At 43.4% G+C, this 25,838-nt stretch overlaps 1 protein-coding gene across 1 annotated transcript in view; it reads right to left on the reverse strand.

Annotated features, from left to right (window-relative positions):
- Positions 1-25,838, reverse strand: part of SMYD2 (SET and MYND domain containing 2) — a 56,194-nt gene that overhangs the window by 12,228 nt on the left and 18,128 nt on the right. The window contains exons 2-5 of the mRNA XM_007988460.3: positions 19,198-19,261; positions 9,593-9,703; positions 6,300-6,360; positions 5,465-5,589 (exon numbers count right to left, since the gene is read on the reverse strand). Coding sequence (XP_007986651.1) covers positions 5,465-5,589; positions 6,300-6,360; positions 9,593-9,703; positions 19,198-19,261 — 361 coding nt within the window. The remainder of the gene's footprint in view (positions 1-5,464; positions 5,590-6,299; positions 6,361-9,592; positions 9,704-19,197; positions 19,262-25,838) is intronic.

The raw sequence follows: 25,838 nt of genomic DNA on the forward strand, positions 1-25,838 counted from the left end.
CGTAGCCTACCTACCATGTGAATACAGTGGCCTACGCATGCCAAAGACCCCCAAGACTCTGAGGACTGACGTTTGCATACTTGCATGGGAGTTAAGGTACCTGGAGTCTAATCTCAATTCTGCTACAGCTCTGTTGTATGATCGTGAGCCTATCACTGAATCACTGTGTCTTTAAAGAAAAGAATCAATCTGGCTGGGCATGGTAGCTCACGCCTGCAATCCCACCACTTTGGGAGGCTGAGGCGGGTGGATCACCTGAGGTCGGGAGTTCGAGACCAGCCTGACCAACATGGAGAAACCCCATCTCTACTAAAAAAAAAACAAAAAAAAAAAACTAGCTGGACGTGGTGGTGCATGCCTGTAATCCCAGCTACTCGGGAGGCTGAGGCAGGAGAATATCTGAACCCAGGAGGCAGAGGTTGCGGTGAGCCGAGATTGCATCATTGTACGCCAGCCTCGGCAACAACAGCAAAAATCTGTCTCAAAAAAAAAAAGGATTCAATCCAATGCTCATCTCATAAGGTGAGGCGGCAATATGAAGCCCTTATTCATCTAATCTAATTGCTATCCCTCTCTCTGTTAAGGAAGGCAGAGGGATTGAGGGCTTAAAGCAAAGGCATTGACACTTTGCCTTTCAAGTCTCAGCCGAATCAACTACAGGCCACCTTCTCATCCTTTAAAAGAAATGTGCGGGGCAGCTGGCTCACGCCTGTAATCCCAGCACTTTGGGAGGCCAAGGTGGGTAGATCACCTGAGGTCAGGAGTCCGAGACCAGTCTGGCCAACATGATGAAGCCCTGTCTCTACTAAAAATACAAAAATTAGCCGGGCCTAGTGGCATGCACCTGTAATCCCAACTGCTCCAACTACTTGGGAGGCTGAGGCAGGAGGATCACCTGAACCTGGGAGGTGGAGATTGCAGTGAGCTGAGATTGCACCACTGCACTCCAGCCTGGACAACAGTGTGAGACTCTATCTCAAAAAAAGAAAAAAGAAAAAAAAAGAAATATTGCATAGAAAAATACCAAGGGCAACTTTCACCATTCTGGAAGCCTAACTTAGAGCAAGCAGGCTGAAAACGAGGACTATACATGTCTAACTTATGTACTGCTCTATAAACTCATTCTTTCCACAGATATGTCCTGGGAGCCCTTATATGCTGGGCACTGGGCACAGAAAGACAAACAGAAAGACAAACAGGTTGAAAATTTGTGGCATCAAAGAACACCAGACTATTAGAAGACAATTCAGTAGGTGATCTTCATATGTCTCTAAAATTTCAGTGCTGGAAGAAAACTCAGAGTCTAGTTAGAGGACGAAACTGAAGTCAGAGAGGAACAATGATTTGTCTACAGTCACAAAGCTACTTGGTGACAAAGGCTGAGACCCCTGCTTGTCCCACGCTGCTATGAAGTCTCTGTCCGTGAGGCACTCACACTGAACAATTCCAACCCATTCTCTTCTGCACTTGGAGACACCGAACTGTTACAATTCAGGTCAACAGATGGGCTTTGTAAAACTAGCATCCTCCGAGCACTCACTCTGGGCCAGGCACTGTGCTAGGTACTTCAGATTTACCATCTCATAAATCTGTAATATCACTATAGCATTACTACAGCAACTCATTTTACAGATGTGAAAATTGAGGCTCAGGAAGGTTCAATGATTAAGTGACTTGCTCAAGGACATGTAAATGATAAGTGGCAGAACAGGAGTCAGAATTCAATTCTGACAGCAGCTCTGGTTTCTTCACACTGTACCATGTTCCTTCTAAAATTGGTCAGATCTACTAAAGGCTAATGTGGTTACTGTGCTTCACGTTAAAGGGCCAAACGCAGGGGCTTGAAAACCTTGGCATACAAAGCGATAAGAGCTGAATGATGGGTATGACTTGCAGTATTCACAATTCAACATAAAAAGCAGAAAATGGGAGGGTACTGTGGGTTAGTTAAATAATACACAGCCTTTAAAATCCTGAGGGGTTGGGCGTTTGTCAGTAGAAGACTTACATACTATTTTTTGTGCCAACACCAAGTACCCTGACCAATTCTGTCATACAGACCTTGACAAACAACCATTAACCAATGACCATCAACCAACACTAGGTAAGAGTACATTAAAATTTTCATTCATTCAACAAAATTACCAGAGCATGACCTGTATCCTGTATTACAGTGGCTTCTAAAGGATCTGTGTATCATCTCAGATTGAATACTAGCACGCCTCAGCAGTGTCTGGTACAAATGTTTTCAGAATGAAACAATGAATCAGACAAGTTTGCAACAGTTTTCAAAACTGAGCTAGGGACAGCTTCTGACTGCTTTGGGAGACAAGATTCTTGTTTCATTGCTTTTTCAGTTCCTCCTCTGCAGCAAGCCCACTTAGACCAGTCGATGACTCCAGATTCCTTCAGACTCAATCACTTTATGACCATCAGTCCCTTTATTCCCTCCCCCGCTCCTCTTACTGTGGAAGACTGTGTGTGTTTCTTCATAAGCTAAGGCTTCCATGAGCCTAAGAGTCATTACTTTTCCTTTCGTGATGGTGTTTAAGCCTACTTACATAGCAATTTTCCTGCCAGCTTTCCCGCCCTTCTGAAATATCCCTAGAGAAAAAAAGTGAACTTATGTGTTAAGAAAAAATGCATGGTACATGGTCCTTTTGCTGAAGTCAAATCAGGCGTAAGAACCTTGCTAAAGCTATTCTCATAATTAGCATTTAGACTAGATGTCGGCTGCACACCAAAAATACACTTCCCAATCATACATATGTTCCCAGTGATTAGAACACACCTCGATGCTGTCAAAGATGTGCGGTCACCTTCTGCTGCCAGCTGCTGCCAGGTCTCGAGGTAACCCACAACAGCCTCCCATGGACCAGACGGTGGAAAGGGCTCAGGGGCTGGAACAGCAGACACGTAGCTGCCGGCTGAGAGGTGGGACCGGTGGCATGTGGCTACAGCAGCACTTTGCATTTTTGCTTTGGAGTTTTCTTTGGGGATAGTAAATGCCCCCTTTCAAATTTACATATGAAAAAAGTATATGTGTATATATTTGTGTGAACACATATAATCTCAAAATGTATACTTATTTGATAAAGTCAGTAAAGGAATTAATTCTCTGTAGTCACGTGTGTGTATACGTGTGTATGTATATGTGTGTGTATATACACATTTTTAAGGTATACGAATGTCCTGAATTTTCTGAGTCAGTTCATATTTCAAAGAGTCAATCACTTTCACCACAAATATACTTCTACTTGTGAGATCGAGTGACTTGATTTTTGGTTATGAAAATGTGGTCCTATAACTACTGCGTCAACATTGAGAAATCCTATCAGCATGCATCACTGCGTTAGAGGAAAAGCTATCTTTTTCCATAGCCAGAAAAGTAGACACTTTATGTTTACTTCATCTCTCTGCTTTCTCATATAACCATACTTCATCTAATCCAGAAAAAAATTATGTATTCGATTTTTCAGAAAATGTAACAGAAGTCGATTCCTCACTTCCCATTGTCAGCCAAATCTACTGTCTCAGGATACTTAGGAAAGTACATATGAAAATTACAAAGGTCTTTTATTCCTTCTACCTTAACACTCAAAACTTGAAGCCACTTTTTTACCTACAAGGAGTAGCATATTTTTCTGATTATGACACTCACATAACTGAAATATATCTACATAAACACAAAGTTTATAAAAGAATTCAATAAATTGTTAATAGTGGTTCACAGTTGTGGGAAGCTGAGGTGGGCAGAAGTGATGAATGACTCACTTTCTTTTTTTTTTTTTTTCTCTTTATAGACAGGGTCTCACTCTGTTGCTCAGGCTGAAGTGCAGTGGTGTGATCATAGCTCACTGCAGCCTTGAACTCTTGGGCTCAAGCGATCCTCCTACCTCAGGCTCCTGAATAGCTGGGACTACAGATACACGCCATGGTGCCTGGCCACTTTCTTTACGTGTGTAATTTTTAAAGTGTGTGCTTTTTGCCTTTTTCTCCTTCTTAGCATGCTTTTTGTAAGTTATACATGCTCATTGTAGAAAATCCAGAAAGTCACCCAGTAAAAAGCCTAAATTTTCCCCCAACTCAGAAGACAACTGTGAACTTCCACTTAATCTTTAAGTTATGTATGTTTTCGTATTATACCCTTTTTTCATACTGCTTTGATACTTAATGTTATGTCATCAGCATTTCTCACACCTTTAGACAGTCTGTGAAACGTAACTTATAAAGGTTATGTAACTCTCCATCACATGGAGATGCCATTATTTATGTAACCAAACCCCCACTACTGGCCATTTATAGTATTTCCTTTTCCTCTTTCCTTTTCCTCTTCCCTTCCTCCCCTCCCTTCCCTCATTCGTTCTTTCTTTTCTGCCTTTGGCTTTTAAAAGAATCCTACAATGAACAATTTGTATGTACGTCTCTGTCCATGATTTCTGATTAGATCCTTAGGACAGATTCCTGCAAATAGAGTTACTGGGCAAAGGGTGCATTAGGTAACGCTTATTCTATTCTAAGATAAAACCATGGAAGTGTCCACTTCATCTCTTTTACACATCCGGAGACTGATGTAGCTTCTTGCTCCCGTGGAGCAGAATTCTAGTATTTCTCTGCGAAGGTCACTTTCAACTAGATGCCCAGTTTGTAGAGGAAATCGCAAAGGCACACGGGAGAGAGAAAATCCAATCTAGTAAGTCAGGCCAGGAAGAGCCACCCTCACAATAACAGGAAAGCTGTACGTTCCCCGAGGCATGGCCGCTGCACCCTTTCTTCTCTCCTCCTAACAATGCCCAAGTCTTCGCCTTGCCAGTGGCCTAGTTTCCAAAGCTGTAATCACTTTCAAATTGCTCTTGCTTAGAAACCTAAGTTTTCCTTAGATCTGATTTCGGTAAACCTAGGCTTCTCTAAAACAAGATTTCTTAGCCACCGTCAGGAAAGACTTCCCACACCTAGACCCACTCGGGCTTCTCTCAGCAGTGACTGCCCTTCCTCGGGCCATCACAAAGGGCCCTCCTGTCGGGGCACCTGTCTTTGCCTCCGCTCTAACAGTGCAGCCTTGGTTAGAGTGAAAAAACACTACAGATAGAACAGAAGGTTCAAGAGAGTAAAAGTTAAATTTAATGTAGGAACTTCAAATGATCTTTTCTTTGCAAAGAGCTTAAAGTATGCCAGAGTACCAGGGCACTGACAACTCCTTTGTTTTCATGAACTCTTTGTGAGGCAGAGGCAGAGGCGAATTTCCTACACTCCACCCATCAATGAGGGCCAGCAGAGAGGACCTTGATCTGCTCAAGGTCACCAAGCAAGGCTATGGCAACACAGGGTCCAATTGGCTCAGAGCTTCGTTGTCAGGAAGATGTCATCGTTCTATTTGCATTCATCTTCACTGAGTGCGTGCTGGGGAGAGGGGCTTGGAGAGGGAAAGGCCAGACTGAGTGTTACCTGCTGTCGGCATCCTTACCTGTGCAAAGAGTACTACCAGGCTATCGTTGTCGGGGAATTCGAGATGCTTGGAGTAAAAGTGATGGAGAGCAGCAATGTCACTCTGAATCAAATCCTTCTTCTCATTGTCTAACTTATCCAGATCTGTGGATAAATAATCCATTATTCTCACCTGGTAGAAAACACAGGCTTTCTAGCTACATCCTATTGTTGCTGTAAATGATATAGAGGAAAGGACGAAAAAAAACCCCAAACTAACATGTTGAACCCCCAGAGAACATCCTTCCCCATTACTTGGTTTAACTGACAAACCCTAGGGAAAGAAAGCAAGCCATTTCTTCTTCCTCTCCCTCTGATGACTGGCAGTCACTCAGGACATGAGATTTCAACTGACTGTTAGTGACGAGGTGAGGGATGAGTAGCCATGACTCATAAATAGCTTCAGCCTAGTCAAGGGCCCCCCAATTGGCCCAGAAATCTGAGCCATGGTCAAACAACTGGATAACCCCTGATTTCATGGCTTTCAGTAAAAACATCAGCTATTTACAGGACTGCAATTCAGCAAAGATCCAAAAATATTCAGCATGCCAAGAGGGCCAGCAGGAGGTAGCTCAGGGTGCAGTAATTCCTCTTGGGAGCTCCTACCTCCTTTAATTATTTCCTAACAATCCTGTCAACTCAGAAGGAAAAAGCCAAAAGCGCTTTTCAAAACAGCACAAAAGTCAAAATAAAAACTAGTAATGAACGAAATCACTACTCGGAGCACAGGCTAGCCCATCCTCGCTTCAATCCTGCCGAACCCATGTGAAATCTGTGGCTCAGAGAACTGCATGGCTGGTCACAGAAAGACTTACGTGATTCAAACTCCTTCACGGCTAACAATTTTTCCGAAGGTGTTCTCTCTGGGTGGATTTTCTAGCAATTGGGGAAGACATCATACAGATACAGATTTGTTAACAACCAGTGTAGAAAGTGGCACTTTCACTTTTACATCAACATAAAGAAAAAGTAACAATTCTTAAGGAAGTAAAACAGGCACCCAAGGACTCCACCACTACGGCTCTCCAATAACCAAATCCAAAGACTCTTCTAAAGTGCTTTTTAAAATGTCTACTGCGTACGTAACACCCTGATAATACTACGCACATAGTAGGCTCAGAAATGCCTGTTATGGGAAAGAACAGGGCCGGACAACAACTTTTTAGGGTCTTTACTTAAAAGGACTGGGTCTACAGACAAACCATCCTATTTATTATTTCGCCTTCTAAAAAGGAACAAAATCAAACCCCCCATCCATTTTACACTTTCTTTAAGCATAGGCTAAAATGATCTCAAATTCTGTGTTTCAAAAAGAACACTTTTGGTTGTATCTGTGAGCCCAGATTCACTTTAAACGTGTTGCTGGCTTTGTTCTAGACACCCCAAGAGGAGCTAACAATAGTAAACCCGCTAGGCTTTGAGAACATGAATAAACTTGGTGTTGACAAGAGTTCAAAGGCAGAGCTCAGGAGCTGGCCCAAGGCCGTGTCTTTGTAATCTGGCTATTCAATTTGGGGATACAGGTGGTCTAGCAGGGCACGCTCACCTCCCTAGTTAACATGTTAAGCCTCCCCTTGGTAGTTTGGTAGCCTGTCTCCCCTAATCCTTTGCAAGCTACTAGAATACAAATGGTCTGTTTTTTTAATCATCAAGTCCTATAGAGATGAAAAGATGGCCAGGTACCTTTCATTTAATACACTATTAGTAGTAGTAGTAATTATAATAAAAGTTGAATGAAGCTTGTATAAACTCATCTTTGCATTCAGACTACCCTCCTGGTGCCGAAATATCTCAATAGTTCTTTTTTAGAGCAGAAATCTTCCATTCACGGAATGCATTTTTACAAGATTTATAAGTCATCTCTCTTGGAAAGCTTTTCATTCAGCAAAGTCTACCAGCCTCTTCTGAATTCTTAAAATATCACTATAAATATCATCAATAATTCAGGGGAAGAAAATAATAAAACACCGGCTTGGCCACCCAATCCTCCCAAGATGCACAGAGATCCCATCTGATGACTTACTAGCTCTGATGCCTCACCCAGTCATCCTATTCCCTCTGACTCATTCAGCCCAAATACTCTGCATAAATTTAAAGATAACTGTTATTAAGGATCCGAAAGTTAACCTCCTACAGGGAAAGAATTCTGATGCTTTGGTCTCACTTTACAGGCAACCCATGAATGGCTTTGGATACTCTCAGCTGGCGAGGCAGCATTTCAGCAAGCACCTGACCTAAGCTGAACATAGTGGAAAGATGACCTCAGAGTTTGGAAATGTTCTACTTCTGTTTACACAGCCCAGGATCCTAACCTGGTCTGGGGACAGATATATGCTAATCCTTTCCATCACATTTGGCTTAGATTAAAAAATAGAAAAATTTTAAGGGTAGAGGAGGGCTGGTAGGTATATGGAAGGGGGAGATGAAATTTCAGTTTTGTTTTTTTCCATCTCATTTACTTTGTTGCTCAGGTTGGAGTACGGTGGCACAATCACAGCTCACTGCAGCCTTGAAGTTCCGGGTTCAAGCAATTCTCCTGCCTCAGCCTCCAGAATAGCTGGGACCACAGGTGTATACCACCACGACTGGGAAATTTTTTTAATTTTTAAAATTTATTATAGAGAATGGGTCTCACTTTGTTGCCAAGGCTGGTCTCCAACTCCTGGATTCAAACAATCCTGCTGCCTTAGCCTCCCAAAGTGCTAAGATTACAGGTATGAGCCACTATGCCTGCCCAGACGAAATTTCAGCTTTAAAAGATTTAGTCCAGAGGCCCTGCCACCAACTTCTCTGACAACACTGAGGAGCAAGACCTCCACAGCCTGGACATAGGCCTTCTGAGTCCCACACTGCCTATTTCACTGGATCACAAGGACAAGTCCTATGGCATTTTCCTGTCCTCTTTTTAGTTTGGCCCTTCCAAGATTGGGTGTCTAACTGTCATGCAATCAGCAAGAACGAACCAGATGGGGGGAGAACAGTCAGTGTGGTGGCTAAAGCAATTTCATCCTGGATGTTGATGCACCACGTTGACTTCTGGTTAACTCCTGCTCTGGGAATGCTTCTAAGATTTCTACTTTATGTACAGTTACCTTAAATCCTGCCTTAGGTCAAAACAAACTTGAGCACAAATCTTGCTCTCAGGCAGATTCGCACAGCATCCTTACCTTTTCTTATAACTGCTGTACACATTTCTTCCCCATGGTATATAAGCCCTGGGTCTGGCGGGTAATGGTGCAGGGATCCACCATCTTGTCTTGCTGCCGCCCAAGACATAGATATGGCTTCAGTTCATAAGTCCTAGTAAATGTTTCTAATAAACTGGATTTGTCAGCTTCTTTCTTCTGTCTCTCAGCTTCCTTAGTCCTTTGAGGGTAAGTTTGCATAGGCCTGCCCACCAGGCCTGTGCCCACCAGGCCAACAGTCTGACCATTCTGACTCTGAATAGTCAAGAGTTGGCATCACCTCTGGAGAAAGCCATTGATGACTATCATCTGTTTCCATCAAGGGCCCCTTTTTCTTTCCTTCTTCTTCACTTTTTTTTTTTTTTTTTTTAACTCTCTTCCCCTCTCCCTTGCCTCTATTTCTACTTTTCCACTATTTCTCTTCTTTGCACATGTCATAGTCGTGGCTGCTCCATCCAATTCTTTGCCTGCCCATGCACAGGCAAGAAAGGAGCCAAGAAACAGCAGAATATTGCACAGGACAGGGGAACAGAGTACACTCTTTATGTCAGAATGGAAAGAGGGGAAAATCTCAAAGCTGCTCAGATCAATCTGCTTCCCTAGGAAGCTCTAATTATTTGGGGTCAGGCTTTTCATGTCATGTATTTCCATGTAAATCTGTCATGAAAACAGCTCAGAATTTCAGAGTTGTGGCTATGCTCCTGGTCTGGGGTGAGCAACAACCTAATTGCATACGGCACACAACGAACCAGATTATGCCTGGAGTATTTTCCCCACCCTTGTCCATATGGATATGATAGGAAATAGAGTCTAAGGACGTTTAATGAGAGATGGTTACCAAAGGTCAGTTACTCATCTTTCTGACCTTTAAAAATAAAATAAAATAAAATAAAATGCACTTGAACACTGTCCCATTTCCTCACCTGTTTGGCCAGAATCCTTGCTGTTAGTCTTACAGTCTCCGAGGGATTCCAGTTTTCCCCAAAAACAACCATGGGAGAACATTCCAGCTTGTGCATGGGCCAATCTTCTTTCTGGGAAGATCGAAAAAAACATTATTAAAAAACAGCACATACACTGGAATAAAGTGTGAGAGAAGAGGATGCAATGAGTCCCCCTAGTTAAGGTCAAGTAAAATATGTTTCCTTTTGGAAAACACGAGGATGCTCACAAAAGCTAGAGATAAAAACATCCTTTAAGATAGACAGGATTGTATGACCTCGACTCAGGCCTGGTCAAGGTTGTTGGGAGAAGATCTACTTTGTGTTTTTTCCTCAAGCACCTCATGGCTTTCTGCAGCTCCTCATTATTCCAAACAACACATACATTTTTCCATCATCTGTTCAAGCTGTCAAATTGCAGAGGGAGCGATTTGAGTATCAGCCATTGATTTGGCTCTGTTGCCTCACAGTTCCGTTCTGGTTTTGTTCTCACATCAGGGCAAAAAATGGAGAGTTGACTTACACAGCAATGAGTCCCTTTTACAGGTGACTTTTTAAAAAGCACAAATGAGGGTTCCATGAAGGGCAACACTGGAAGAAATTTAGGAATATTTAGGACTTCCCAAAGATGCACTGGATAAAACAGTAGCATTCTTTCTTTCTTTCTTTCTTTTTTTGAGATGGAGTCTCGCTCTATCGCCAGGCTGGAGCACAGTGGCAGGATCCCGGCACGCTGCAACCTCTGCCTCCTGTGTTCAAGCGATTCTCCTGCCTCAGCCTCCTGAGTAGCTGGGATTACAGGTGCCCGCCAACATGCCCAGCTAATTTTTGTATTTTTAGTAGAGATGGGGTTTCACCATGTTGGCCAGGATAGTCTTGATCTCTTGACCTCATGATCCGTCCACTTAGGCCTCCCAAAGTGCAGGGATTACAGGCTTGAGCCACCATGCCTGGCCTAACAGTAGTATTCTTTCTATCATATGCCCTGAAGTTTTCCTGCCCCAGGTAGGGGGATGAAGGACACTTGCTGCTGGAAGGGTGGAGGCGTTATCACTTGAGATGGGGAAGGCACTGAGAGAAGGACACCATGGTGTTTTGGAGGCCAAGGGAGGAAAGTACTTTGAGGACTAGGGAGTAAATGATGATGCCAGTGCTGGAGATAGGCTTAGTGTGAGATGACGGAGAATGTGATTTGGAATCATGGAAGCTTGCTGGTTTTCATAAAAACCAGTTTTGGTGGGATGATGGGGTAAGAAACGACTGGGAGCAAATTCAAGAGAGAATGAAAGGAGACACAGCTTAGAGTAGTGGGAAGTTGCGGGGGGTTTTTTTTTTTTTTTTTTAGGTGGGAAATGTCAGAGCACGTTGTATACTGATGGGAGCCCTTATAAACTGTCTCTTTCACGATAGGGTACTGTCCTCTCTGTCCCTGACCTTCCCTAGCTCAGAAAATGGCCATAAATGCTCAGGGCAGGGAGGCTGATGTGGGTGGATCACCTGAGGTCAGGAGTTTGTGACTGGCCTGGCCAACGTGGTAAAACCCCATCTCTACTAAAAATAAAAGAATTAGTCGAGCATGGTGGCATGTGCCTGTAGTCCCAGCTACTCGGGAGGCTGAGGCAGGAGAATCGTTTGAACCCAGGAGGCGGAGGTCGCAGTGAGCCGAGATTGCACCACTGTGCTCCAGCCTGGGCAACAGTGTGAGATTCTGTCTCAAAGATAAAAATATATGCTCAGGCCAGAAAGCTAGAGTTATCCTTGGCGCTGCTCTCTCACTCACACTCCACATTCAGTCAGTTCTGGCAAATCCTCTGTCTTTGCCCAGAATCTGATCCCTTCTTAGTGCCCCAACCTTTCTACCCGGCTGCAGCCCCAAAGTCTCTCATGACTAATGTCCTGACACTGCCTTCTAACTGGATGCCCGCTTCTGTCCTTGCTCCCATGGACTAGGTTCCAGAGAGCAGCCTGAGGGATCCTGTTGACAAAACTCAGATCAGGCCAGCCCTCAGCTCAAAACCTAACGGCTTTTCTCATCCAGGCAAAAGGTCAAGCGCTAAAGGTAACCTAGGAGGCCATACGCGATGGGAGTGCCCCTGCACCACCCCCAGCCCGTCATCTCCCACTGCACTCTCGCCTGCCTCACTGCATTTGGCCACAGCAGTGTCCTGGCTGCGCCTGGAGCCATGCACCTGCCTCAAGGCCCTTTGCACTTGCTCTGTTTTGTGGCTAGCACTCTCCTCCCCTGGATATCTATGTGGCTCCCTCCCTCCTCCTCTCCAGCCGCTGCTGGAATGCCACCTTCTCAAGATACCTGCCACCATCACCCTGTCAGAAACAGCACTGCCCCATCATTCTCCCTTTACTTGTTTTCTGCAGCTTCTTAGTACTTCTCACGACCTGAGCATATTACATATTGATTAGTTGTTTGGTTTAGTATCTGTCTCCCCCCGGGAAAATAAAGAAACTTTACTTTGTTCATAGCTGTAACCCCAGAACTGACAATAGTGCCTGGCATTTACTAGGCACTCAATATAGATGCTGAAGGAATGAAGATGTCTCCCTACCCCCTTCTCTCCACCCTGATCCCCCAAGAAGGAAGCACATACAGTCACTTAATGATTTAATGCAGTCTGTGGTACAGCCCCTTAGCTCAAGTTCTGGGCCAAGATGTTCTGCAGAGTTAAATAACGCCGCGCCAAATATAACTAAGAGCAGGGAGGAAAAGAAATGACAAGATATGCACAAGGGAGAAGAGAATCTGTTTTTAGCCAAAGCCTAAAATGAGAGCATGGTGATGAGGCGAAGAGGTGGGAACAGGTGGGTCTGGCTCCCTGCAGACTAATCAGCTCCCTCCTCAGCTGCAGAGCAAAGAGGAAAAGACAGAGATGACCCTCGGGATATCTGAGGGGATAAGGGGACCTACCAGCTGGGGACAGATGGATCATTAACAACTATAGACAAAAGCCCACTCTGACTCTAGGAACTCCAAGAAAACTCCAAGACATGAACTCTGTCCCTAATGGGCCTGCAAGCTGTTGTTTTCTGAACTGCAGGTGGTGCTTTGGTGTTTAGCAACTACAATGAATTCCTGGGAAGTTAAGTATGAACATTTATTAATATAATTATTATTTATAAAATACAATCTATTTATTAATGTAGTTGATTTAAAATTAATGTTACTGTAAATATTACATAATGGTGATATTTATTGATATAAATGTCCTCAAAAGGAAGGGAATCAAACATAAGGAAAGCTCTGGGAGGAAAGCAGAGTGCTGTCAAGCAGGAGGGCTACTGACTTGGCACTCAAGAAACCTGCCATTTATTCCCACTCTGCAGCGAAACAGCTGTGTGACTACGCAGGTCTCTTAATCCCTTTGCATCTGTCTCCTTGGCTGTAAATAACATGATCCTTAAGTTACTTAGCAAGTCCAGAATTCTGAGTCTATGAGTTTACACCTTCCAACAGTGATAATCAGATATCAAGCTTGAAGACTACCAACAAATGTGGGCCAAATACGGATCATCAGGCATTCATGCAGATGCAAAGGATCCCATCAGCAGATCCACAAGAAGCACTCAGAACAGTGCCTGGCCCAGGCTGCGCTCTGAAACGTTGGTAATTGTCCATTCATTAATTCAACAAGTCCTGCAACTGACCCTAGAGGCAGGGATGGGAGATGAAGTCTTCGACTTCAAGCAGTTTATGGCAATGTCAGAACGAAGATAAAAGAGCACCTACAATTAGATACAGTCCCACTCATAGCAGTTAAAATCAGGTAGCTGGATAAACAAGAAAATGCAGAATCAGGTTAAATTTCATTAAAGAAAATTTACTATAGTAATACTGTTTCACTTTCTTTTTTGAAGGTGGATTAACGGAGGAAGGGCAGAGATATACCACGATGGCACTGCACAGCTTTAATTCTTAAAAAAGGAAGATGTGATAGTATCTAGTAAAAATGTCAGGTTTTAAGCATATTTCAATGCATTCTCTTCTATCACAGAGATGGTCCACATATTTTAAAGAACTTGACAGAGGCAACTACCCTAGTTTTGCCCGTAAGAAATTATAAGCAACCAGACTGGACAAAATTGAAAAAAAAATTAGGCTAACCTGATGAATAGGAATGAATGTTATAAATTATTTTTGAATACTGGCAGTACTGCTGTATACAGAGTGATTTTGCAACTCTTTATGCTTTTTTAAATGTTATCAATTTTTCTAAAAGTTTTCCCACTATTCTTCAAAATTCAAGATAGTGCTCCTGCCCTGATTGCAATCCTTATAAAATTTTCTGTAAACCAGGATCTCATTTTCCAAAAATAAAATAATAAAATACACATACAAGCACAGAAGGGATTCAGGAAGATATATACCAAGGTATTTTCTCAAGGAATAAGATTATGAATACTTATTCTGTTCTATTAGTCTGCACTTTCTGATTCTCCCATAAAATGAGGACAGAATGTACAACTTAATCAAATCTATAAAAAAGGTGAGATACGGAATTTTTCATACTGATGGTCCTGTTTTAAAACTTCTAATTCATTTTCAACTAAGATAATAACTACTGTGCATGGCTTTCACTTTTGCGCCTAGTCAAAAATGCTTAAAGATGCATAAAGAGTTGCAAAATTGTCTCATGGTGCACCAGCATTTCCAGCACTGGAAGAAAAGAGTGATTACTATGGCATCCAGTTTCCTGCTGAGCAAATATGTTGCCTTCCTCAATAAGGAGACTGGATTTTCATCATGAAGTCCCTTTTCTGCCTCTAGCATTTGGTGTTTCTATTCTTCTAACAACAAACACAGTCTACCTGTACACATTCACATGTGATTTCTTAAAATGTGGAACAGGGAGAAAATGTCACAGGATTTCTGCTTTCCGCTAGCATGATCCTTGAGAATAAGAGTACAAAAGCCATCAGGTGGACGCCTGACCACCTTATACACAGATGGCTCATGCTGCTGAGCTACCATCACTAGGACATACGCTTTGCGTTTTCCCAATCTAAGCGATGAGACATACTCAGTCATTCACATGCATTTCTTCCTACTGGTGATATTAAAGATTTAGACAAAAAGAGTGGCCCAAATTTAAGATGCTTCCTATGGCTGACAGGAGAGAACTAATCCAGGATTGAACCTACGACTCTGGCCCCATTACACTAATCACCCATAACAATAGCATTTATTAGACATGTTCTATACTTCAGTTATTTTCTAGTTAATGATAAGGGCCTACTATTTTCTCATATGCTCCTCATACACATTTAAAAAAAATCCCTTCCTACTTTCAAAGCTTACTCATAACCCCCTCAGCTCTAAAACACAAAGGTTTTCTTCTTTATAGTCATTACGGTTAAGAAATATACCCTAGAAAGTTCTACTGCACAATGATTTATTCTATATAATAACTTTCTAAAACTCTTCTCTTGAAAATATCCTGGTACAATTTATGGGTGAATGGGTGAATGAATAATATACTTTGCTTCCCAGGTGTATTTAGAAAAATAAATACAGTTCATTAAAACACACAGGTTACAAAATAACACGCCCAACTAAAAAGGAATTTCTGTTTCTTTTGTCCCTCCCATTACCCTTTCATGCATTAGCAATTAAAATATTTCCTCTGGCACCATCACACTGAGTCAAGTGAACTAAGAGGAAAGTAACGGGACAAGACAGAACCAAACTGTATCAAATAAAGCAAAATCCGAAAGCACAGCATGCAGACAGAAGAGGGCTTGGGGAGAACATACACCATGACTAGGATCCCCTAAGAAGCTTCACTCTGTGTAAAGAGGAAACCCCCAGGAAGCAATGTGAGCCTTTAGGACTCTTGGAGAGCTTTCTGGCCAAGGCGACAATGGACGCAGCTCTCCCCTTTCACATCCACTGAAGGCCACTTCTCTTTCTCTGACATTCCCACAGCACCTCCTTTTCTAGAGGGCCCTCACTTCTCCCAAGTACACTACTGTAAAGAGGTGAAGGCCCTCCCCAAGTAGTGTGTAAAGTCTCATCTTCATTCTGCCACTGTTTGACCTTGGGTGATCTTGGATCACCCAACCACTTGGGACTATGCTTTCTTATCTACTGACACACTGAACTCGATAACCTCTATCCCAACTCCACCATCTGCTGTGTGGCACCGACCACCTGATGACTCCAGGGGGGTAGGGCCTACCTTTGAGAAAGGACCAGTTAATTACTGGCAGCTGAGGGCCATGCTTTCTTAGGTGGAGAATCACTCAATTACCTTCCTCATCGCCGCTCTTGTTTTGTGCCACGTTTTATCCTTTAAGCAGAGTCTCTACTTTGATCCCATGCAAGCGCTCCCTTAAGCCAAACCCTGAACACATTTTTATCTGGAGCAGATGCCCCAGATTCCTCCCTAATGATTTCCTTTACGAAGCCCTTGCACTACCCTTTATTTCTAGGCACTTACTTTTATTAAACCTTTATGTCTGCTCTATCTCTTTATAATACACTGCCCATACTTATTTAGTTCTTCAGTACTAAAGGATGAAAAACCTTAATGGTCATTAGCCTCTTCCTTCAGCAGTGGGAGAGAGATGAAACAAAAATGAAACTTACAGGTCAGATCCAGCCTGCCACCTCTAGAAACAAGAGGCTTCAGGAGCTGCGGTACCACTCACCTCCTACAAGGGTGCTTTGGTCACCAGATACTTAACAGAAGCACAGGAAAGCAGAATTGCAGAAGTAATCCCCAGTGCTCAGGGTGCCCCTGCCCGAGAACTGAGTAGGCAGCAGGGGAAACTCCAGCATGAGGCTGAACACAGAAGGCTCTCTTGGCCTGCAGCCTTGCACCAGTAGAATCCCATAACTGCTTCCTCCATCCTGGAGTTCCTTGCTCCACTAAACAATAGTCTCATTACGAAGTGACCACCTATACAGTTTTGTTCAAGGGCAGGACATCTAGACTGTTCAACTTCTTGTTGTAGAGTAACAAACTGGCATTGTGGCACATACAGGTTGGGATATTGGTTAATGTGAGCCTCCCCCGAGGGAGGACACCCCTCATGGCATGCGAACAAATGAGGTCTCTGAATCTGCACATCTGGGATTCTAGGTCCTGGGGACAGGGAAACCATAAAGGGCATCTCAAATCCCAGCGTGGGCCATGACGATTCATCAAAATACTGCCACCCCGTAAGGCCTAACAGAAGACAGTTTAGCAAGGTGCTCAGGAGACTCAGACTCGGAGCTAACTCCACATGCCACATACTCTGATGGTACTCATTAATACACTTCACAGCTACTTAACGGAGTTAAGACTCATTTTATAATAAGCATTGTTCACACAACGTACACCATCAGTACCCTCAAGTTCTTAGAATCCAGTCATACTCTCAGGCTGAAAAACCAAGCCCCTTAAATCAAAACTATGCTGTTTATTTCTTTGCATAAAGCTAAGCTTTAGTCTAGCCTGAATTACACAAATTCGATTTTCCTGTGGACTATAATATGCTTATTTATACTAACTCCTCACACCTGTATATAGGGTTACAGCTTATATAAAACTTTAATATCTATCACATCACGTGGTCCCTAACTCATCAAGGTGGGCACCACTGTCCTCAGTTCACATTTAAAGAAACTGAGCCTCAGGGATGTTTTGTAACTTGCCAATTTCTCTCTTTCTTTTGAGACAGAATTTCACTCTTGTCGCCCAGGCTAGAGTGCAAAAGTACGATCTCCGCTCACTGCAACCTCCGCCTCCCAGGTTCAAGCGATTCGCTGGCCTCAGCCTCCAGAGTAGCTGGGATTACAGGCACCCGCCACCATGCCTGGCTAATTTTTTCCTATTTTTAGTAGAGACGGGGTTTCACCACGTTGGCAACTCCTGACCTCAGGTGATCTATCCCCCTTGGCCTCCCAAAGTACTGGGATTACAGGCGTGAGCCACTGCGCCCGGCCATAACTTGCCAATTTCATACAAGTAGCAGAGCCAGGACCTGCTCCTAGAACCACGGCCTCTTGCTACTCTATGCTATATGATCTGAACTACATGTGACTCCCTATGCTTGCTTTGCTACAGAACCAGAATGGAATGAGTTAACTTTTTAGAAGTGTTTAACTTACATATAGAAACAGCTAACTCATCTGGCAGGCCTAGAATCAAACTGTATATGTCGCAGGGCCTGCTGATCTCTACAATACCAATGCACTACTCTATCTACAATTGGTAGGAGCAAAGTATGATCTTTCCTCTTCAAAAGAAGGCACCCTCCCCGAAAACTCAACTACGAGCTCCATTTATATTCTCACTGCCACACAGGCTGACAGCCTCTCGGAGCCTGCTGTGGGAAACACAGGGAAGGGGACGGTACATATGGTCTTCACAGCCAAGGCAGAGTCTGAGATTCCCAAGCCAAGGTCTCAGCCTGTGCTTCATTCTGGGGAGGGGCCGCTGTCCCTGGGGTGCTAGTCAGATGAGACACCAGGGCTTAGCAATCTCTCCCACTGCTAAATAATGCTCTTTGAGGCCTTTCAGAGGCCAACAGTGTAGGGAGGTGAGAAAGAAAAAAAAAAAAAAAATAGTGGGTAAGCCAAAGTAGACTGGGGATGGGGCTGGAGGGTGTGGAGGGGAGAAGGACGACACCAGGTATTTGGAACAACAAAAAGAGATGCAGATATGGAGAAAATCTTCCCTGTACCATAGAACCACCCCTTAACAGCATCACCATTTCCCAAGGTATATTAATAGGTTCCCTTTAAAAATAAATGCCAGGGGGAGTATAGAGAGATCGAACAAGAAGGCTTACAAATTCACAATGCCATACTAGTGTATCAAAGACTATAACAGGTTCTGAAGTAAAGAGACCACGTTCCCCTAAATTGTTTGAACATGAAATGCATTTTCTGTGGAATATCTCCGAACATTTTGTGGAACGAGTGTTTACTGTAACAGTTTGGGAAATACCACTTTTCGGCCTTCAAAGAGTCTACCAAGAATTCCTCCAACATCCTCCTTATTAACCTTCCCATTCCTACATTTCAGGATTCATTTGAGACTTATCCATCCTGAACCCCTCAGCCCTGACTGCTCCTGAGGCACTGGCCCCAATTACGAGTTCAGAATAGCCCCTCTCTGGCTATACAGAGTCTGGACCAGGGGCTCATCTGAGTCTCGCTGTAAGCAGGTTGGATTCAAACAGCCCAAGGGTAAGATGTAGCCTGCTATGGAGGAATTTATAAAAATACAACAATAAAAAAATTTTAAAACTTAAAGACAGCATTTTAACATTGTTTATTTGTCATCTCTGCATTTTCCATCTGTGGCTACAGTCCTTGGGGCAAACTTGCTAGCACACCTGCCTGTATCTAACATGGTCTTCTCTTCTCCTGCACCTCAATTTTGGTGCTGCATGCGGCCTCAAACTGTTACTGCCTATCACTGGCTGCCTGTGAGGATGGGGTCAGCATACATCCAAGGATATCCAGCCACATCCTATGCTTTCCAGCTCTGGCTACAGGGGGGCGCTGAGGAATGCCATGACAAGGAAGAGGAGGACTTCAGAGGAAATTAGGCCCTCCCTGCCAATGGCCCAGCACCTACCTGACACTCCACATTGCAGTAAAATGCCTGCTTGCATCTTCCACATTTGGACAATCCTTCTTTCCTTAAAAACAGAAAGGGCACTGTAGTGGTGAGAGGCACAGAAACGTGAAGCTGTACATTTTATCATGCAATAACAAAAGCCACCTGGTTGGAAAGCAGAGCCAAGGTTCACCTTACCTTACTCTCCCACCAAAAAGGCACATATTCCTTAACGAGAGTTTGACCAGATTTAGCCTTTGAGGAGCGAGTGAGTCAAACAGCGCACGCACTCACATTTACCGAGCCCACCAGTATGAAGGGTGCTGGCCAAAGAGATGAGGGACAACGGCTCTGACTGACCGGTGACCTGGCCAAAATCACCAAGGCTATGAACATCATCTGTACTACTGGTCAGTAGTTTAGGGCAAGTCAAGGTTCTTATGTCCTGATTTTCTCATCTGCTAAAGAGGCACAGAAATAAACAAAACCATGTTGTAGGTTTGACCCCATGAAGATGGAGTGTTGGGGTGTAGCTGCTCTAGTGAAAATCCCATGTGAGTGACAACTCTCATTATTTAGAAACTGCAAGTAATGCAAAGATGGAATTTAGTATGCTACGACTATACGAATGTCGTCCAGAAAGCTAAGTTTAAAAGTGCAACCTAGCAAGTGGAGATTTTTTTTTTTTTTTTTTTTTTTAAAGACAGGGTCTCACTCTGTCACCCAGGCTGGAGTGCAGTGACATGATTCTGGCTCACTACAGCCTCGACTTCCCAGGCTTAGGCAATTCTCCCACATCAGCTCCCAAGTAACCGGGACTACAGGGCATGTGCCACCATGCCTGGCTAATTTTTGTATTTTTTGTAGAGACGGGGTTTCATCATGTTGCCCAGGCTGATCCCCAACTCCTGGGCTCAAGCCATCCACCCGCCTCAGCCTCCCAAAGTGCTGGTATTATAGGCATGAGCCACTGTGCCCCTGCCAAGAGATAGATTCTTGAATACAGTATTATGGGATCTGATTGCTACACATGCCCATTTTGTCAGTGTACTATTTAGCTATTCTTCTGCCTCTTCATAATGGGGTCAATTCAACTTATTCATTGTTATATCATTTTCCTGCTTCCCATAAAGGACGGGGACATTGTTGCTTCCCAACTGTTAGGTGCTAGCGTGTGTATTGTGTGAGATGAACCAAAGCTTTTTCAAAAGCTGAAAAGCCACTGAATTAAGCCACATACTACAAAACTCTTTACTTTTTTTCCGAAGTAGGGAACAATTACATTGTTTAAGTCAGAGCGCAATCGGTAAAACCTGCTGTCTAACTTTTTCCCACCCCGGTGAAGCCAGCTTCTGGACTTGTGCAGATACCGACACCATGAAGCGGCTACGCTGCCGCAGAGCCACCCTGTGCCACCTCGTCCCACCTCCTCTGCAGCCCAGCAGAGCTGACGGGGAAGGGGGCGGGAGCATGCACGGTGGAGCTGACATCTTATAATACGGATATACATATTGTCACGCTGCAGAATCCTCCGCGGCTTCTCGTTAGCAAGTGGTAGTCACCACACTCCTCCTACAGAATCAAGGAAGTCTTCCAAAAATTCTACTGTTGGAACTAAACAGACTGCCTTGCAGCTTTCATGACAGCACTTGGATTCCAAGAAGCAGACTGAAGAATGTGGGAGAAAAACACATCTCGGGGTTGAGGCATAAATAAATATTCCAAGTTTGCACACCTCAATAGTTCAAAAAGGAACCTGCTAATTTAGCTGATGTATTCTCTGGTCTAAAATACTCCCCCTAACCCCCAGGGTATATCTGAAGGGACTGAACTCTGACTTTGCATTTTGGAATATAAAAGAAACATGATGCACAGACCCTTGCTCTCTCGGGAAATGCACTAAAAAAACCACGGTGAAGTGACTCGTCAGCAAGCACTGGGTGACGTGCGCTGTGCAGAAATGCCCAGGGGAGGAAAAGCAAAGACAGCAGAGCCAGGGAGGAAGCTTGCAAACTTCTTTCCACAGAGAGGTGTGTCAGGAAATAGATAATGGTGGGAGATGCTACCCTTTAAAAATGTCCATCCAAAAAGTCATCTTTAATGTTTGTTTTTATAGGGGCAGGTTAGAGACCTCTAAGAACTTGGTTGAAGCTTTTAACTTTCTCTAATAACCCACCTTCTCCCCCAACCCTAATGAAACAAAAGAAGTATGTAAAATTTCAAGGGCTTTTTGAAATTCATTCAACATGAATAAGTTAAACAGCATTTAACTTGTTGTTAAATGCTGAACAACAAAAAAATTAACAGGCTCAGAGGCCACCTAAAAGCCCATATGTAGGACCAGCAAAGAGCCTCTGACACCAGCGTTAAGAACACCTGATGCAAGAGATTAGAAAATCATCACGGTTAAAAAGATATTTATTAGCTCCACAACATACAAATACGGCAAGGATTAATACAGGTTTTCTTGCACAGAAACCAGTAGTAAAGTTAACCTGAAACCAATACTTGTTTGCAGCCTCCACGTAACATCCCAAGAAGATAGTAGGCAACTAGGCTCTAGGGAACTAAGAAAGAACTCCATTGAGATTTCATCAAAATAATACCTCCCCCAAAGGCTGGCCTTCATTCGAACCAGCTTGTCACCAAGTCCATAGCCACAAACAATAAAGAGCAGGAAGTAAAGGCTAACTTTTCAGTGTTGGCCATATGATATATACATCATTTCTACTATCTATCCCAGTGGTTCTCAAGAAGGTCTGCAAACTGCTGGGGTCCTGGAGACCCTTTCAGGGAGTTGGTAAGAGACAGAATTCAGATTATTTGCTTTTTTTCTCACTGCCTTAACATTTGCGATGCAGAAGGTGTAAGACATAAAGGTTCCTGGAGGGTAGTAAACCTTCAGATGCCTGAGTGTAAATCAAAGCCCAGGAAACACTGTATTCTTTTTTTTTTAGACAGAGTCTTCCTCTGTTGCCCAGGCTGGAGTGCAATGGTGCAATCTTGGCTCACTGCAACCTCCACCTCCTGGGTTCAAGCAATTCTCCTCCCTCAGCCTCTTGAGTAGCTGGGATGACAGCCAGGCGTGATGACGCCCAGCTAATTTTTGTATTAGTAGAGATAGGGATTCACCATGTTGGCCAGGGTGGTCTCGAACTCCTGACCTCAGCTGATCCGCCCCCCTCAGCCTTCCAAAGTGCTGGGATTACAGGCATGAGCCACCACGCCCGGTCGGAAACACTGTATTCTTTTTTTTTTTTTTTTTTTTTTTGAGACGGAGTCTCGCTCTGTCGCCCAGGCTGGAGTGCAGTGGCCGGATCTCAGCTCACTGCAAGCTCCGCCTCCCGGGTTCACGCCATTCTCCTGCCTCAGCCTCCCGAGTAGCTGGGACTACAGGCGCCGCCACCTCGCCCGGCTAGTTTTTTGTATTGTTAGTAGAGACGGGGTTTCACCGTGTTAGCCAGGATGGTCTCGATCTCCTGACCTCGTGATCCGCCCGTCTCGGCCTCCCAAAGTGCTGGGATTACAGGCTTGAGCCACCGCGCCCGGCCAACACTGTATTCTTTACTGCCACACTGTTAGTAAGAGGGGGAAAGCCAGTTTTCACGAATGTCCCTGACATTCATGAAATTAACTTTACTAAATGAATATTAACTTTACTAAATCTCGATTCTTAAGTATATATCTCTTTGGCATTGTATACTGAAGCAGGAAGAATGCAAAAACTATTTCTGCTTCGTACTGAAGTCCAGTGGCTATGTCACGAAAGAGCCCTGGTGTGATCACTGGCGTTGTAAACTGAACTAGCCACTTTCTTCTTGGAACATTCCTGGCCTTTTCTTTCTTTCTTTCTTTTTTTTACTTGAAAGAACAGCTTTAGATAAACTGTGGTTATTCAGACTTGAGCATTTGGCAGATATATTACTGAAATGAATGAAGTGAGCCTGTCACTTCCAGGAAAACAACACTTGCTGCCAATGATAAAATTTGAGTTTTCAAGGAAAAATTAGAATTTTGGGAAACAGAGATCTGCCATCCTGAGCCTGACAGCTTCTCAATACTGAAGACTTATCTGATGAGACTAGTGATAATATTAAGAAATATGATTTTTTGATATGGTTTGATAAAATGAGTCAATTTTCAGGACAGCTGCACAATCGAGGTAACTAACATTTTCCAAATGGCCAATGACACTGTTTCAAAAGTTATGCATGGCAAAAAAGTCATTCCAAGTGTAAGGGAAGCCAATAGATTTTATGTCATTGAGTACATAAAGTTCACAATATGGCTTCTGATTGCACATCACAACTTTTAAGACAACATCAATTATCAAAGTTTAGTGATGAATCAAATAAGAACATTGCATGTAACTGAGAAAGGTATTGAAATACCCTTCTCTTACCAATTACATATCTATGTGAAGCTTTATTTTTACTATGTAATCCAACTAAAACTAACATGACAGACTGAATTCAGAAGCATATTTGAGAATCCAGTTGTCTTCTATAAATCCAGACATTAAAGAGACTTAACAAAAATTTAAAACAAAAACACTATTCTCAGTAATTCTTTTGTTTTGGAAGATATTTCTCACAGACAAATGTTAGAATAGTTGTTATTTCAAAATGAATAAACCTTCAAAATTTTCTGTTTAACTTGACATATGATACATAATGATAGATATAACTCATATAAACAAAAGCTCTCTGCGATCCTCAATAACCTTTAAGAGTACAGAGGGACCCTGAAACCAAAAAGTTTGAAAACTGCTGATCTATTTTAGTAATCTCATCAGGTCTAAGAAGAAGCTATTATTATTTCTATTTTCCAAATGAAGATAATGAGGGTCTTAGACATGAAACAACGAATCCAACAGGGTCATTCCGCAAGTAGGTGGCAGAATTGGAATTCACAGATCCTGTTTCCATCATGCCGGAGCATCCTTCCTTGAGTACTGTGACAATGGTTCAGGAGGGGAGACTCCATGCAGCAAAAACAGTCTTTCTACGAGAGTGGATAAGCTAACAGTAACAACACAGCATGGGAGAGGCACGCTTTACTCTGGTCTGCATAATGCCCGGGCTCCAGGCTCCAGTGGTATCCCATTAATGTCACTTTGCTTTAAAGATAGAATGGGGAGGGGATACAGGATCATTTTTCAAAATGAGATACGGGGAGGGAACAGCCGCACAAGAGCGTCTCTCAACCCACTGTGCTCCAGGAACCCATTTCACTTAAAACAGATTGTAAGAAAGCAAGGACTGATGTATTTATTGTGTACATGGGTCCCTCCTCTCATTCAGTACGGTGAGCCTACTTGTTTCTCCAACAGATCCTGGGAGAGTCCAAGCTGGATCATGTCCTCTAGGAACCTGGTGAGAGAACACTGCACTCCTCACTAAAAACTGAAAAGCTCTGCCTGGCTCTAGGGAAGACTTTACTACACGTATGCTTGGTGAACCAAATACCTGGTTATACGCAAATTTTCCTTTTTTAAAATAATAATTTCAACTTTTATTTTAGATTCTGTGGGTACATGTTCAGGTTTGCTGCATAGGGATTTTGCATGATGCTGAGGTTTGGAATATAAATGATCCCATCACCCAGGTAGTGAGCACAGTGCCCAATACGTAGTTTTTTAGCCCTGCTCCCTCCCCTCTCTCCTTCCTAGTAATCTCAGTGTCTAATGTTGCCATCTTTACGTCCATGAATACCCAATGTTTAGCTCCCACTTCAAAGTGAGAACACGGCTGGGTGTGGTGGCTCACGCTTGTAATCCCAGCACTTCGGGAGGCCGAGGTGGGCGGATTATGAGGTCAGCAGATCAAGACCACCCTGGCTAGCATGGTGAAACCCCGTCTCTACTAAAAATACAAAAAAATGAGCTGGGCATGGTGGCACATGCCTGTAGTCCCAGCTACTCGGGAGGCTGAGGCAGGAGAATTGCTTGAACTTGGCAGGCAGAGGCTGCAGTGAGCTGGGACAGCACCACTGCACTCCAGCCTGGGCAACAGAGACTCCATCTCAAAAAAAAAAAAAAAAAAAAGAAGTGAGAACACGAGGTATTTGGTTTTCTGTTTCTGCATTTGCTTAGGATAAGGGCCTGCAGCTGCAACTATGTTGCTGCAAAAGATACAATTTCATTCTCTTTTATGACTGCATAGTATTCTATGGTATATATGTACCATGTTTTCTTTATCCAATCCACTGTTGATGGGCACCTAGGTTAATTCTGTGTCTTTGCCAGTGTGAACAGTGCTACAATGAACATTTGAGTGTCTTTTCAGTAGAACAATTTATTTTCCTTTTGGTATATACCCAGTAAAGGGACTGCTGGGTCGAATGGTAGTTCTGTTTTAAGTCCTTTGAGAAATCTCCAAACTGCTTTCTACAGTGGCTGAACTAATTTACATTCCCACCAACAGTGTATAAGCATTCCTTTTTCTCCACAGCCTCACCAGCATCTGTTATTTTTTTATTTTTCCGGAGACAGGGTCTCAATCTGTTGCCCAGGCTGGAGTGCAATGGCATGATCACGGCTTGTAATTATGGCTGCAGCCTCAAACTCCTGTGCTCAAGCAATTCTCTCACCTCAGCCTCCCAAGCAGCTGGGACTACAGGGACCCACTATCATGTCTGGCTAATTTGTTGTCGATTTT

This window comes from Chlorocebus sabaeus, chromosome 25, assembly GCF_047675955.1.
Source record: "Chlorocebus sabaeus isolate Y175 chromosome 25, mChlSab1.0.hap1, whole genome shotgun sequence".
NCBI lineage: Eukaryota > Metazoa > Chordata > Mammalia > Primates > Cercopithecidae > Chlorocebus > Chlorocebus sabaeus.